The 16880-nt window shown below is 34.4% G+C and overlaps 1 protein-coding gene across 1 annotated transcript; it reads right to left on the bottom strand.

Moving 5' to 3' along the window:
* Positions 1 to 1402: 1402 nt before the first annotated feature.
* LOC117329321 (ufm1-specific protease 2-like) lies at positions 1403 to 16779 on the bottom strand. The gene is made up of 14 exons (XM_033887225.1): positions 16713 to 16779; positions 15252 to 15396; positions 14647 to 14738; positions 10668 to 10872; positions 9553 to 9773; positions 8509 to 8602; positions 7832 to 7983; positions 6901 to 7009; positions 6341 to 6487; positions 5788 to 5966; positions 4810 to 4908; positions 3637 to 3739; positions 2317 to 2441; positions 1403 to 1640 (listed from the first exon to the last, which is right to left on the bottom strand). Exons 1-14 carry the CDS (start codon positions 16749 to 16751, stop codon positions 1554 to 1556), a joined length of 1797 nt encoding a protein of 598 aa, XP_033743116.1. The 5' UTR covers positions 16752 to 16779; the 3' UTR covers positions 1403 to 1553.
* Positions 16780 to 16880: the final 101 nt, after the last annotated feature.

The following is a 16880-nucleotide window of genomic DNA, read 5'->3' as shown; positions in this document are numbered from 1 at the left end:
AAACTTTACTATAGTTTATATTGGAAAATCACAATTTTGACTATAATTTGTTTGATTTCTATTGGAATTCATTCTTACTTTGTTAACATGATCAGCACGGGATGTCGATAGCTCGATGGTATGCACATGTTAGCCCTGACTGACCCCCTGAGCTGATGGACGAGGGTCAAAAAGAGTCAAATTAACTTAAATACTTCAAAACTCAGGTGAACGTTACATGGGCCTCTTGTTATTTGACTTCAAACTTCGAAGGGCTCGACCAAGTTCAATTGCCACTTTTGATAGATTATGGCTCCTTAATAAACTGAAAACATTGTTCAGGGTTATATATATATGGCCACATGATAAACTAAAACATTGTTTTCTGCCGTTTCTGTGAAATAACTGGAACAGTTGTAAACAGGGTCTTCTAACTTTTGACATGATTCTGTATAAGGCTTTACTATTTCTTCGAAATTCAAGCAAAACATTGTGGCTCAGTAGAATGTAACATTCTGCCATTCTTTAATGAAATGTTGATCTACAAATGTGTAGCAAGGGAATACAAATTCCAGGAATTTGCTTGTTCTTCAAATCGGTCTTCACACCTATAAAATAATTAGGAAACAAAGGGTATGAATGTCTACATACAAAATTGGAGAAACAGACTTCTGATAAAATATAGATAACATTGCTCAAAATCCTAGATGATCACTAGTCAGTCTGAGCTCAACTTCAAACTTTGACATTTGGAGAACAATGAAAGGTAAACTAATGATGGGCAAGCGATTAAGGCTATCCCAGGTAAATATCTTTGAAACAGGAGGTCTCCAGGGGACTTTCTTTATGCGGACAAACCAGTTTTGTCATTTTTTTATTGTAACATTTCAGTCACAAATTTTGACAGACCTGGAGATGCAGGCCTTGAAAGTCTTTGCCAAGGCCTGTCCAAAAGTAACATAGAATCACTAGATCCATCATTGTTTCATAAAGAACAACTCTAGTCCAACCGTTTTACCATGATAAACAAAAAACGCCTAAGTTTGTCAAACATGAATCACCAGCAGAAGTGATTTAGGCAAAGCAGTACCATATATAATCAGATTTTGTTTTTTTTTCGTGTGTCCACTATGTAGAGTTTATTTATTTCTGCTATAGCTAGGGTATAGTAAAGGTTACTTGAACAGCTCTTAAGGAATATTTAAAGAGTTGACCATCTGATGATATTTTGCTAACTAATACTGTTGTTTAGTGAACATGTACAACTGTTGTGCTTAATGTATAAAATTATGTATATTTATGTAACATCTTTCAAAACATTAAGAAAAAAAATGTTTATTGAAATTTAATACACAAATCACCCATAATTTTGGCCCATAAAACCCATGTGGGAGAAAGTTTCTTACTGAAAAAAAACCAACAATTTTCAACAAAGTGAACTTTAATAAAGATTTAAATTATTAACATTGAAAATATTCCTTAAGTCCCATAGAAATAATGCCCAACGAAAGATGACGAGCTGCACATTTCTGTTGAGTATTTGATGACATAGGTCATGTGATATGATGCTGTTGTTAGATGACTAGGGGCCTCTGAGGCATACACAAGTTATAATGGGCATGTTGATCCCAGAAGTCTGGTCCTTTCCAGCCGCACCATCCCTGGCAAATGGAAAGATGGTAAAATTGTCTGTAGTAATGCAAATATATGTTCATTTTATAATTAACAATATTCTAGTATTCACTGGATAACCTGAATATATACATTTTACTGGTGTAGTGTACTTTAATCAAAAACTGGTAGTTGAAAAGAATGAAAAGAAAATTTCTTAACATTTCCAGGATGACAGGGCTATTTCAGTAAAATATCTATCCAAGGGGAGGACTCTGAGTTTGTCAAACAGGTACCACCATCAGAAGTGTTTTGGGGCTATTTCAGTAAAATACTTACCCAACAGGAGGAATGTCAAATTGGGACCAGCAATTAACAGAAGTGATCGAAGCAAAACAATAATATATAATAATTATTCTTTCCCCATGCCATAGGATACATATTTTACAAGAATAGCCCTAGGTTCTGAAAGTGATATCTAATCTTTCTTAATTCATTCAACACACATCTCTCCCTTTTCTTAGGTCTTCCAAAACTTGTTGAGGAGGGGATGCATTGCTATTATTTGATGAAAGTACACTGAACCTCAAATATTCTGATTTACAGAAAATATTGATAGACAAATATAGAATTGAACCAATGTAAGATACAATAACCTTTTTTAAAACAGTAAACTTGAGTACTCAATGGTTAATACTGAAGCCTGTTACTGGGAAGAATACATACTTTATCGAGGATGACTTTGAGATCTTCTGCACCAGTATAATGAGGGTCAAGGATGAGGAATTTAACATCACCAGTGACTTCGTTGAAATCAACTCCAAGGATGGTATGAGCTAATACACCACCACCTAAACAGATGGTAACAGGATATATATGTATATGTATTTCACATAAATCAGTCATATTTAAATGGTACTTTTCAGACATATAAAGAGTCTACACAGAAAATAATATTCATGACTACAGTATATATAAAAAAAAAAACAAAAAAAACTACCGGTATGGAGATTCAACTGCATCAATGCAAAAACTCCACAATCCTAATCTCTCAATCAAGTTACACATTTGTTGAGTTTTCTCAGACCGTAAGTAAAATGATAATGTGGGAGATATGGCAGGAGTTTGTCTAGTTAACACTTTGGATATACAGTACATTATGGGAAATAGCCAAGTGACTAGCATATAGCCAGGCAGATTATATGCGGCAGCAATCACACTATGCATTCATTTTTTATGTATGTATAAGCATGTCATTTTGAAATTGCATGTCACATGATATCGCTCCTAGACCTCTAATGGATGTATAAACCAAATAAGAAGGGTGTGGACTTACAAGCTTTCCAAAACTTACCCCCAAAAATCTTAGAGGGTTTTTGTGCCAAAATAATAAAGTCCACTAAATGGTAAAAAGCCAAAAAAAATCAAAATTTTTTCTATGATTTTGCCATAACATCACTCCTGGAGACCTCTTATGAATGAATAAACCAAATTAGAAGGGTGTGAGAGCATACTTTTGGACTTACCCCCAAAACTTGAAAGTGAGTTTTTTGTGCCAAAAAAGTTAAGTCCACAAAATGGTAAAATGTGAAAAAAACACAATTTTTTTCTGCATGATTTTGCTATAACATCACTTCTAGACTTATAATAAATGTATAAACCAAATTAGAAGGGTGTGAAGTGTATACTTTAGGACTTAGAAGCTTTCCATAAACTGATCCCAAAAACTTTAAAGTGGATTTTGGTGCTAAAAAAGTTAAGTCCACAAAATGGTAAAATGCAAAAAAAAAAACACAATTTTTTTCTGCATGCTTTTGCCATAACATTATTCCTAGACCTCTAATGAATGTATAAACCAAATTAGAAGGGTGTGAGGTGTATACTTTTGGACTTAGAAGCTTCCCAAAAACTGATCCCAAAAACTTTAAAGTGGTGTGGGCGCCAACGCGGACGCCAGGGGTACAGCATTAGCTCACGGTTACTTGTAACTGGTGAGCTAAAAATGGCAGTAAACATATTCAGGAAAAGTTGTATTTTTGAATTTACCTATCATGATCGGAGTCCCTTGTGTCTGGAAGTGGAGAGCCAGTTCTCTCCCTTTAGTTGCGAGATCTGCACCAGTACTGACAAACATGATTTTTGAAGTTATCTAAAATACAGAACGAAAAAAAATTTTTTAGTGCTGTAACACATCTAGAAATAGAAAAAATCTAAAATAATTATGCTAAATAGCATAGACAAGGAATTTGTTAACAATTATTCATTTAGTGATAGTTTTTTTATTGCGATCACCTTCTTTCCGTCGTAAACAATTTACATTTTCAACTTCTTCTCAATTACCAACAGGACCTGATATTGGGTCTGTAGCATGCTGGGATGAAGGGCTACCAAGTTTGTTCAAATGGATGACCTTGACCTTCATTCAAGGTCACAGAGGTCAAATATGCTAAAATCTTTAAATTACTTCCTTTTGATAACCAAAAGGCTCAGAGACCCAATATAAAGTATGTAGCATGAAGGGCTACTAAGTTTGTTCAAATTGATGACATTGACCTTCATTAAAGGTCCAAGGGGCCAAATAGGCTAAAATATATCAAAACTCAGGTGACCGTTAAGGCCCATGGGCCTCTTGTTTACAGGTTAAGTTGTCATCACTGTCTAAGATTTGTCATCATGGCCCAGTACCTTCAAAACATATGTTAGGCAGAATGGCCAAGAATTAGTTTAACTAGATGAATAAACTTTCATTATATCAATATTATCAAGAGTATTTTTGCGTTAATGGTCAAAACTGGCTTGAAACTCAAACTTCAGGTACTGATGACAACAGAGCATAGCAGCAGAAATTTCAGCATTTGCAGATTCTGGGGTCTTGCTGTGTTTATGCAAAACTAGCCAGATGACTATTGCTTGATTTCAGAATTTGTACAAGGGCAGGCTGATGATTATGCAAAGATTAAGAAAAGGGGTTATTTGTAGGCAGGGTTTTCTTTTTGGATAAATATGGTATGGAAATACAATAAACAGCATGCAAGAAAAAACAACATGTTTGATACTGATATCATTTTAGCTATGATAATAGAAAACTATGAAACTGTGCTTTTTGAGTTCTACCTGCTCTGTACTTTAATTAACATATGTTTCAGGTATGGACAGTGCATTCGTTTATCAGGGTTTAGTTCTGTGCCCACTCGACAGGCTCATATGTATTATACATACCCCTAAGAGATGATCCAAACAGTAGCTGACCTCCATTGATCCAATCCACTGACGTGACCCCACAAATTTGGGGTCCTTGTCCCCAACATCCACCAGTGCCTAAAATATAGAGCAAAAATCCATAGGTATTATACAATGTGTTGATACATAGTGTAATATATCGTTAGAATTCAATCGCAACAAGCAACAGGATGTGAGGGTTCTTGGATATTTATTTGGTCTACCGGTTTCGCCCATACAATGGGCTTCTTCAGGACAAAGTTGTAGGGTATTTCTACCCCTAAAGTACTAAAAATGTGGGCCCATATACATTGTTATCTATGACATCATTAACAAAGGTAGAAATTGTGACAGCATTAACAATAGTCAGTATTGTGACGTCATCATAATGGATAGTATTATGACGTCATAATTGAATTAAAGATAGATAACTCTTTTCTAACAAGAGAGATATAGCTATAAAAGGTGATAAGTGATTGATGTTGACTTGCAAGTCATAAATAATTACTAATTAGGTAATTAACAAAAGCTAGTGTAATATATATACAATGTACACATATAGCATAATATACCTAATTAGCTTTACATACATATATTTTAAGTGTACCATAACCTACTTAAAGATATGTAAAGACACTTCTTTAACTTAAATATACCTTATAAGTGTTGCATATAATCATCAGTGAACCAAAATTTTGTTGGTTGGATGGCCAAGTAATTAAAGTAATGGCCTTTTATGTAGGCAACCAAGTTCAATTCCACAAACTGAAATGAGACAGTCACCTGCCCGAATACATAGCTTTTCCCCAAGTTAACTCCAGTATCTAGTTCATGCCAGTTAAGCCTACCCATGTCTTCAATTAATTTGTAATTTAGTAAAAACATTAACATGTGGTATTTCACCATCCTACAATAAGATCACACAGTTTTATATGTGTTGTCCCCATGGGCTTATTACAGGATAAATACGATACATACCTGCTGTATCTCTCTGTGGCTAGCTATAGGCTTCTCTGTGTACGCTTGCAGTTTGAACCAGGACATGATGGTCTGTAGAGAGCGATAAGCACACCCCCACTTATTGTCATCGAACCTGTCCTGCATGTAGTGATGGTAGCTGTAGAGACCATCCACTAGATACTTTGTTCCTCCCTTCACTGTAACCCAATCACTCACTGATAGTAACAGGTTTATCAGTTAGCATGCGAGTTGATTTCTCAAAACAATTAAATTTCATCATAAAGTTTCTAAAATCTTTACAATAAAATATCTATTTTTGTTCACTTTTATGTTTCTACAGAAAAAAGCAAAGGAAATTTGAGCAATGTTAATTCCAAAAATATATAACTACCTCCCTATCAGACTTTCTCCCTATTAAGCGATACTCACCTCCCTGGTTGTTGATGCCCTTAAGAGGGTTCCCTCCCTATCAACTGATATTTATCCCTCTGACAGGTGATATTGACCTCCCTGACAGGTGATATTGACCTCCCTGACAGGTGAGACTTTCTCCCTGTCTAGCGATACTTACTTCCTTGCGTGGGGATGCTGGTATGAGGGTTAATCAGATAGCCATAATTGGAGCGCTCTTCATGGAACATGACAGCATTGCTTCTCCTAAACATTGGTCGGTTTTCTGGCAAACTCAGCATTTTGTGGACCTCTGTCCGCCTTTGTACTGACAATGTCAAGTTTTAGCTTAGATTTACAACAACGCTCGCTAAGAGAAACAGTTTTGGTCGCTGTTCTCCAATATGATAATTTAATCCAAAATCCTCAAAAAAGAATTTATGGCAGTCTAAAAAGACAATTAAGGTAGCTTTACCATAACCATCATGCACATTTTGATTTTGAAGGTGAAATTTGAATTTGGCATCAGTCATAATTGAACTTTTTAAATACTTCACTTTGGAAATTCTTATAAGCATGTGTACTATACATGTGAAATCCTGTGTTGAATAAAGTTTGAAGTCTGAGGACATACAGATAAACTTGTTTGAAAAATTTGCAATGCTTGCCATCTTGGAAAAGACGATCAAATTATCCAGACTTTTATGTCCTTCATCTGCCAAAATATTCCTTTGTACCTACCTAATTGTTCATCTGTCATATTTTGTAAGTAGATGATGGAGAAGATGGCCTGTAGACCCCCAGGCTGGAAGTGATAGGGTACAGGTTTACTGAACTTCTCACTTTTTGCCTGCAAAAGATCAATGAAATGTGACTTCCTTTCATTATCCACTGTAGATTCTATTAAAACTATGACCAATCACTAATAATATAATATACATTTTATCTCAAACAGTCAATTCATATTCATGACATAAATTTCACAGGGAACTTTTATTCACACTTACACCAACTTTCAAAGGACATTCATTCAGGAAAATATATTTTTGAAAATTCTTTTTTTCACAACTGGATCTTCGTAAAACATTTCCTATCTGCAAGCATGTTACCTATTATTCTTGTAATATGATTACAACAATAAACTGTAACTACAACAGAAATCAGTGACCAATAAAAACAGATCGGCCATATAACTTTCATTTGTACACCTATATTTATGTAGGTTGTGGTATAGATGTTTTACTACTTGCTAAGGTTGAACGCTAAGGTTGTAGCTGGTGACTACCTTCATTCAACAACATGCAGGAGTCCAATCACATTTTATCCAGGATAATCCGGGTAAAGTATCTTGCCCAAAGACACAACCATGCCAACACAGGATGGTCCATGGCCTCCTTAAAAATACCTTTTAGTAACTGGCGACTCTGAACAACATACAGGAGACTAATCATACATTATTCAGGACAATTGGGGTAAAGAAACTTGCCCAAGGACACAGCCATCACAACATAAGATGGTCCATAATGTCAGCTGTCTAAGAAATACATCATTCCAGGTAAGGATCGAACCACACACCTCTGATTTTCATCTGAAGTTGCAATGTCCGACGCTTTAGAGTATGAGCTACTACAGCAAACCTTTTTGGCTGAGAACTAAGTTAAAGGTGACTTACAACTGTGTCTCTTATGATACAGGAAGCCATGGCAGTGAGCTGCTGGCTAACAGCTGTACCAAGGATGGCATGGAGATCTGTGATAGGTAAGTCTCTGCTGACCACTGCCACAGCGTCTACAGGAAGGGTCATCTCAACACTCTTATAGTTACCTGAAAATAAAAGTCACTTATATTAGAGGTGGTACATAAACTTCGTTATTATTTACTTATCATCATTACAGACTTCATAAAACCTGCCTAACCTATCCAGTAAAATATTCCTACAATTGTGGTTGTGTAAATATGAGACAAAATAATGATTCTTTCGGGTCCTGTTAAAACTGAATCCATTCCCAGTGGACAACAACAATTTGGCATTAATATCTCATTGTCTCCGACATATGTTCAAGATAATATTGAAATTTTTTATTGGGTTATAAAACAAATATAATTTTATGTATAGGACAATGGAAGTTATAATTAGTAGAACAATGCTTCTATTTATGTATAACAGTGAACTTAAATGTTTTACCCCGAAATTAATAGATCAAAACAAAATGAGGAACAAGATTTGATATCATTATACTAACATATACCTGCAAACAAATCTTTTATTTATTATATTCTCACCATTGAACTGAGTATCATGATTTACTAATAAACTAATCACCATTGAATTTAATTTATTTGTCTTACCTAGAGAATGTTTTATGACTGGACAACATGATGGTACTGCATGAAATGAGGACTTTTTGTTTATCTGATGGTACATAGAGAACTGCAGTGTAGGCTGAAACACAAAGGTAAATAGGTTAGCTCACTTTTAATGAAATTAAACATATTGATATTCCATCCTTTAGTGTAGAATGCAATATTAATAGCAAATATTAAACAAACTATATCTGTCTTATAATCAAATCCTTTAGGTGTGTGTTATGAGTGGTTCTAAATGTCTTTAAATCTACTGAATATTGGAATCCCATCAAGAAAAATACGTTGTTTTCAGTGTGTGGCAGTGCAGATTTTTATTATTTTTTTCTTAAAAAAAAAAAAAAAAAAATAAGCAAAAGTGCTGGAGTAAAATCTTTATTCCTCAGGAGGCTCAATAAAAAGAAATCTATTGGTGCTGGAGAAAATGCATTTTATTATCATAACTATGGTACTACCCATAGGTCCTGTTTAGTACTAGGCCTTCTGTTGTGTGGATATGGAATATCCTAAACAGAATTTGTGAAGTGTAAATGACTCATTGTTTTACTAGTAATCTATATGGTTTTGTGGTCTGTGAAATTGCATAAGTCCAAATCATATATGAAATATATTATACATTATATATCATTCACCATGTATTCTACATTGTTGTCATATATCCAACAAAGTTTAATCAGGATTACACATATTTACAAACGTACACAATAAGACATTCTAGCCATTGTGTACAACTGTATTTAATCATAACATCAGTTTTATAAAATGACATTTATATTACCGTATTTTACCGCAAACAAGCCCCCCCCCCCCCCCCTAGAGAAAACGAATTCACGTAAAGTGGGGAGCGGGTTTACTAGTATTTTCGGCAACCCCCCAAAAAAAATGTTCATCATGATGTCTGCCATTTTGGATAATAACAATAACCATAATTAATGACTTTATGACACTTAAATTCGTTCATTCTTTTCCCTACATTGTCTGTTGATGATTTGACATGACAAGGAAGAGTCTGTAAGAAATGACAATTACCAGCTGGTCCTTTTTATTAGACTTTCTTCCACTTTTCCCAAATCCATCATCGCATTTGATATGGCTGTGAAGATCGGAACAGACAGTATCCCGAGAGACACCACACAACTGATCTGGTCCTATCAGTATATCACTGTCCTTAAGATGGTACAGAACACCTCTCGACCTCGAGGCATTGCACAACTCATGTATTTCCTTTAGTAGATTTGACTTCCATATATCTGAAATGATGTTTTAACAACAGTCCCAAAAGAAATGTAGTACCATTCTCCATATTAGTTAGGTGTCATAAATATAAACATGTGTAAGATATCAGAGCAAACTTGATGACTCTTAACTACAGCAAGACCAACTTATAGTTCTTATATAAACTATTTCAAAGAAAAGTGTCAGATGAATTAATGGTTCAATGACATGGAGAAATCATACCATGTCAATTTGGAGGCTGCTGTTGGTGTGATAATGACGAGCTGTGTGTACATGTATCCTGTAAGTTATGTGGAGGTGTTGTGTTGAGGATTTGACCATGTGTGATAATACACTTTGTATATATTCTGAGAATCTTAATTCAGTTTTCATTTCATATGAGATTTTATGACACAGACATTTTGGCCTTTGACTTGCAAGAAAAATTAAAACTTAAGATGATTCTGATTTAAAATAATTTCATACAAAACGAAAGCATATTCAAGGTACCATTACATTTACCACATAACTCGGAAAACTTGTCTATAGAAAAAAATGTGGAGGACATGCACAAAAACAGCCATTTTGTTACATTGTTTTCAATTAATGATGCAATATCATTGTCCATATCATGATGTCACAATAAATTTCTGACTGGTGTAGTCAAAAATTGTCTAGTAACATCAGTGGTGTAGCCAGACGAAAAATGTATGGAAACTTCATAGACTTTTATCTCTCTCTCTTTCTCTCTTGGTTTTTTCTTAACCCTTTTTTTTCAGAATAAAATTATGGGTGCTTTGGCATAAAAGCATACATAGTAGCTATATATTCCACTGAACATAATTACGCAAACATATTACACAGAAAAAATCACTGGATAACAGACCAATCAATCATGTGTTTAAATGACAATCTGTCAGGATTCTTACCAGCTTTTGTAACAAGTTCAAAACTCAGAGGAACAGGACACTGGACCCTAATCATAAGGAGATTGTCCAGACTGTGGTCTGGTGATATTGTGACCACTGGTATGGTCAGTGTTTGTCCATTTGTCCACAGGTAAAAGTTTTCCTCAATTACTGAGTCACATGAAACTCCAATTGCACATACAATTAAATCTTCTGCCTCAAGAATCTGAAAAGACAACACAAAATTATCAACTTCTGTCATGAAACATATACTGCCACTCATATCAGTAACAAAATATGGTCCAACATGGGATCAGAATCGGAAAAATTTGTCTTGTTTATGTATCACCAGTACTTCAAATGACAATCAGATGACAGCTGCAAAGTTTGCGTATATATATGAATGTCTTCTTATTTTTTTAATATTTGATCATACAGATTGTACCAAATGTGTGGCTACAATTGGTGACAGTTTCAGCTACAAGAAAAGACAACTTTTCTTTTCAAATTGTTAACTATTAGATTTTGAATTGGTTTTCATATTTTTAATTTGTTGATGACCATTCTATCAAGATTTTAAAAATAAAAAGATTTTAAGAATAAAATTGATATGTGAATTGATATTTTATGTATCCAGTGTTTAATAACCAAGCTAAAACCATTTCACAAAAAATGAACATGACTGTGAGTTTGTGGTTGGTGCCATTTTCTGGTACAGGAAAGCATATCAATAAGCTCTACAGGTTATTACAGATGTTATTTGATTTAAAAATATTATCTTTACAATGGCAACAGCTTTTGACCAGCATCTGTCACCTTACATGTATATATATAACCACACCAGTCTTAGTAAAAAGCTGCGTCACTTGATCTTTATCTGGAACCCTTCACTTTCATTACAATAGTGGCAGGTACATAGGCATGACTTTGATTTGTGAGAGTCAAGTTATACAAAAGGTCAAATGAGGTTACACGAAAGTCCAATAAATCTACCATGCCATGCAAAATCAGCAGGATCAATAACACCAAAGACAGGAATCCCTTAAGGCCAAAAAAAATATATATGTGTTAAGGGTTTCCTGACCGACCCGACCCTACTTTTTGACCGCCGACTCAAAGTTATTTTATTCGTTTTTTTTCTCGAATTTTCCGATTTCTTTGCGGAATTTCAGGATTTGGTTAAAATTTCAGAAAACCTAAAACGAGTTCATCCCGGCGCTTGATGCAAACATTTCGATGTTTGTTTGACCAATATAGTTCCCATGAAGCACAGGCATATTCAAATGGGTTTAATCCCATGAAAACGTGTGATGCCAGTGATGGTTTAAAATTGTCAATCTCGACCCAGATCTCGGGAACGGAGACATACAACATAGATGAAATTAAGAAAAACAAAATAAAAAATAAAATCCAATTGCACATACAATTAAATCTTCTCCCTCAAGAATCTGAAAAGACAACACAAAATTATCAACTTCTGTCATGAAACATATACTGCCACTCATATCAGTAACAAAATATGGTCCAACATGGGATCAGAATCGGAAAAATTTGTCTTGTTTATGTATCACCAGTACTTCAAATGACAATCAGATGACAGCTGCAAAGTTTGCATATATATATGAATGTCTTCTTATTTTTTTAATATTTGATCATACAGATTGTACCAAATGTGTGGCTACAATTGGTGCCAGTTTCAGCTACAAGAAAACACAACTTTTCTTTTCAAATTGTTAACTATTAGATTTTGAATTGGTTTTCATATTTTTAATTTGTTGATGACCATTCTATCAAGATTTTAAAAATAAAAAGATTTTAAAAATAAAATTGATATGTGAATTGATATTTTATGTATCCAGTGTTTAATAACCAAGCTAAAACCATTTCACAAAAAATGAACATGACTGTGAGTTTGTGGTTGGTGCCATTTTCTGGTACAGGAAAGCATATCAATAAGCTCTTTTAGGTTATTACAGATGTTATTTGATTTAAAAATATTATCTTTACAATGGCAACAGCTTTTGACCAGCATCTGTCACCTTACATGTATATATATAACCACACCAGTCTTAGTAAAAAGCTGCGTCACTTGATCTTTATCTGGAACCCTTCACTTTCATTACAATAGTGGCAGGTACATAGGCATGACTTTGATTTGTGAGAGTCAAGTTATACAAAAGGTCAAATGAGGTTACACGAAAGTCCAATAAATCTACCATGCCATGCAAAATCAGCAGGATCAATAACACCAAAGACAGGAATCCCTTAAGGCCAAAAACAATATATATGTGTTAAGGGTTTCCTGACCGACCCGACCTTACTTTTTGACCGCCGACTCAAAGTTATTTTATTCGTTTTTTTCTCGAATTTTCCGATTTCTTTGCGGAATTTCAGGATTTGGTTAAAATTTCAGAAAACCTAAAACGAGTTCATCCCGGCGCTTGATGCAAACATTTCGATGTTTGTTTGACCAATATAGTTCCCATGAAGCACAGGCATATTCAAATGGGTTTAATCCCATGAAAACGTGTGATGCCAGTGATGGTTTAAAATTGTCAATCTCGACCCAGATCTCGGGAACGGAGACATACAACATAGATGAAATTAAGAAAAACAAAATAAAAAATAAAATCCAATTGCACATACAATTAAATCTTCTCCCTCAAGAATCTGAAAAGACAACACAAAATTATCAACTTCTGTCATGAAACATATACTGCCACTCATATCAGTAACAAAATATGGTCCAACATGGGATCAGAATCGGAAAAATTTGTCTTGTTTATGTATCACCAGTACTTCAAATGACAATCAGATGACAGCTGCAAAGTTTGCGTATATATATGAATGTCTTCTTATTTTTTTAATATTTGATCATACAGATTGTACCAAATGTGTGGCTACAATTGGTGCCAGTTTCAGCTACAAGAAAACACAACTTTTCTTTTCAAATTGTTAACTATTAGATTTTGAATTGGTTTTCATATTTTTAATTTGTTGATGACCATTCTATCAAGATTTTAAAAATAAAAAGATTTTAAAAATAAAATTGATATGTGAATTGATATTTTATGTATCCAGTGTTTAATAACCAAGCTAAAACCATTTCACAAAAAATGAACATGACTGTGAGTTTGTGGTTGGTGCCATTTTCTGGTACAGGATTAGTATATCAATAAGCTCTATAGGTTATTACAGATGTTATTTGATTTAAAAATATTATCTTTACAATGGCAACAGCTTTTGACCAGCATCTGTCACCTTACATGTATATATATAACCACACCAGTCGTAATAAAAAATGCGTCACTTGATCTTTATCTGGAACCCTTCACTTTCATTACAATAGTGGCAGGTACATAGGCATGACTTTGATTTGTGAGAGTCAAGTTATACAAAAGGTCAAATGAGGTTACACGAAAGTCCAATAAATCTACCATGCCATGCAAAATCAGCAGGATCAATAACACCAAAGACAGGAATCCCTTAAGGCCAAAAAAAATATATATGTGTTAAGGGTTTCCTGACCGACCCGACCCTACTTTTTGACCGCCGACTCAAAGTTATTTTATTCGTTTTTTTTCTCGAATTTTCCGATTTCTTTGCGGAATTTCAGGATTTGGTTAAAATTTCAGAAAACCTAAAACGAGTTCATCCCGGCGCTTGATGCAAACATTTCAATGTTTGTTTGACCAATATAGTTCCCATGAAGCACAGGCATAATCCCATGAAAACATGTGATGCCAGTGATGGTTTAAAATTGTCAATCTCGACCCAGATCTTGGGAACGGAGACATACAACATAGATGAAATTAAGAAAAACAAAATAAAAAATAAGATAAAAATAACTTTCCTACCTACCGACCCAACCAAATTCTCAACTTGTAACCTTAAACACATATATATATATATATTTTGGCCTTACTTCTATCATGCTATACACTAAATAAATATCATGAAATAAAAAACCTATGAATTTCTAAGAATCTTAAATACTGACCTTTTCCAGTCCAAAATTTCCCAAATCTTTGGTAATACTGTTGGTATCTACAGCACTAAGACTGGAGTAAAACACGCCAACAATATAGATACCTGTAAACAGCAATATACATAGATAACTGTGATGTTACTTCATTCAAATTGTCTAGCAAAAATTATTAACAGACTCCTTATCTAAGTTGCATAGGAGTTTTCAAGAGTGTACATATCAATCCTGCAATATACACCTGTAACAGGTAATTTTTAAACTAGCATTAAATGATCAACAGAAAAAAGTAGATCTTTTCTTATTGACAGAGTTGAATAAAGTTTCAGAACATAAGGCAACCACAAAAAGTAGGATGAGGTATGGCACTATATATATATGAACCATTGGAAATACCAGTTACATCCTCCAACACACACATACATACATGTACACCCTAAAGCCTTACACATTAAGTCACATATGGACAGAATGAAGGGGATTATAATTGCCCATTCAGCATTTTCCAGATGTATTGAATTTAATCATCACTAGACATATTGTAGACAAGTGTCTCATAGTATTTTTTGACATCTAACTTAGAAAACTTAACAAATATTGTATAATTTAACGGTACAAACCTCCTGGTAAATATTGCTTTATGTCATTTGTGTTCCAGTCTTCTTGACAATGTGCACAGGCAACAACTTCATAATGGCTACTATTTCTGTAGCCCAGCAACCACCCTTGTTTCTTCTGTTTCAAGGTACATGTATTTGATAGGACCTTTAAACATATATAGTTGAGAAAGCGTCATTTAGATAATACCTCAATTGCAAATACCTCATGGAACCTAAATGTAAAGTTCGAGAAACATCCCTTCAGTACTTTTCAAGAAATATTGATAACAATCTTCAATTCTAAAAATCTAAGATGGCCGCTTGTCAGCCATTTTGTTTTTCTGATCAATCTTAATTCCATTGGCACGACTAAGGACCAGGGGAAACCTACACATGAATTTTGAGGAATATCCCTCCAGTAGTTTTAGAGAAATAGCGATAACAAAATTCAATTTGTAAAATCCAAGATGGTCGCCAGCTGGTGGCCATTTTGTTTTTCTGATCAAAAATCTAAATCCTGATCAAAAATCTAAATCCAAATGGCATAACAAGGGACCAAGGGGAACCTACACATGAAGTTTGAGGGAAATCCCTCCAGTATTTTACAAGAAACGGCAATAACAATGATTGTTTACGGACAGACCCTAGACACAGAGCAATTTGAATACCCCACCATTAGCCTGAGTTTTCTCTGGCCCTGTCACCATGTCTGGTGTAGGCTCTGGCCCTGTCACCATGTCTGGTGTAGCCTACACCAGACATGGTGACAGGGCCAGAGAAAACTTGGGCTACCCCACCATCTGATGATGGTGGGCTAAAAAGAGAATAAAATGAGATGATTGAATGATTTTGGCTAAATATGGTACATTCATTTCAAGAGCATCAAATTAAACCATGTATGTAAATTAAATAAAGCCTGCTGGCAGACTACTAGCTGCAAAAATGTAGCTCTGGACAGTCGGACGGACGGATGGATTGACAGACGATTTCTGACAGGTACATATTGTTGTCAGCCAAGCATATATCAGGCCATTATGATCAAATCATGTATATATATAAATTTAATAAATACTGAATGACTGTAAGGATTAATGTATTTCATGCTGTTTTATTTAATTTTAATTTATTTATAATGATAAACTCATTCCTACTCATCTTGCAAACATAATAACTGTATCTTATTTTTTCTTTTTGGGCTCTTACGTAATATGTAGATTAACGTTAACTTTGATTTCCCACCACGAATTAATAACAATAATATTCTGTTCGTCATCTCCAATATTCTTATCACTATCATGCGTTGGCCTCGTGTAAATTTACATACAGGTACATGTAAGGCCTATGTTACACATATGCTATATGATATCCAGGGCTCCTGTAACATATTCCCAATAATTCAACAGACGTTCCCCTTCCAATTAACTACATAAAACTATATGAATATGAAAAGAGCTGACAAAAACAAATTAGGTGAGATTTTACCGACAAAGCTTCCTTCTGTACGACGACTCTCTTCGCCATACTTAACGTTTTAACGTTCAACTTCCGGTATCTAATCATCTCGGAAATTAATACACCATTTGCTGTTCTAAATCATACTCTCTTATTTCACTTTAAAGTTATATTTTATTACGTTACGAAGTAAGATAT

The sequence above is a fragment of the Pecten maximus genome, chromosome 6, assembly GCF_902652985.1.
Source record: "Pecten maximus chromosome 6, xPecMax1.1, whole genome shotgun sequence".
Taxonomy (NCBI): Eukaryota; Metazoa; Mollusca; class Bivalvia; order Pectinida; family Pectinidae; genus Pecten; species Pecten maximus.
The sequence above is the reverse complement of the archived record's forward strand: the minus strand, read 5'-3'. Positions and strand labels throughout refer to the sequence as shown.

Coding starts and splice junctions, on each gene's coding strand:
- LOC117329321 (XM_033887225.1), bottom strand. CDS start 16,751: ATGGCGAAGAGAGTCGTCGTACAGAAGGAAGCTTTGTCG. Junction 7,010..7,831: donor GTATCATAAGAGACACAGTT/GTAAGTCACCTT, acceptor GATCTTTTGCAG/GCAAAAAGTGAGAAGTTCAG. Junction 4,909..5,787: donor GCCACAGAGAGATACAGCAG/GTATGTATCGTA, acceptor TCTATATTTTAG/GCACTGGTGGATGTTGGGGA.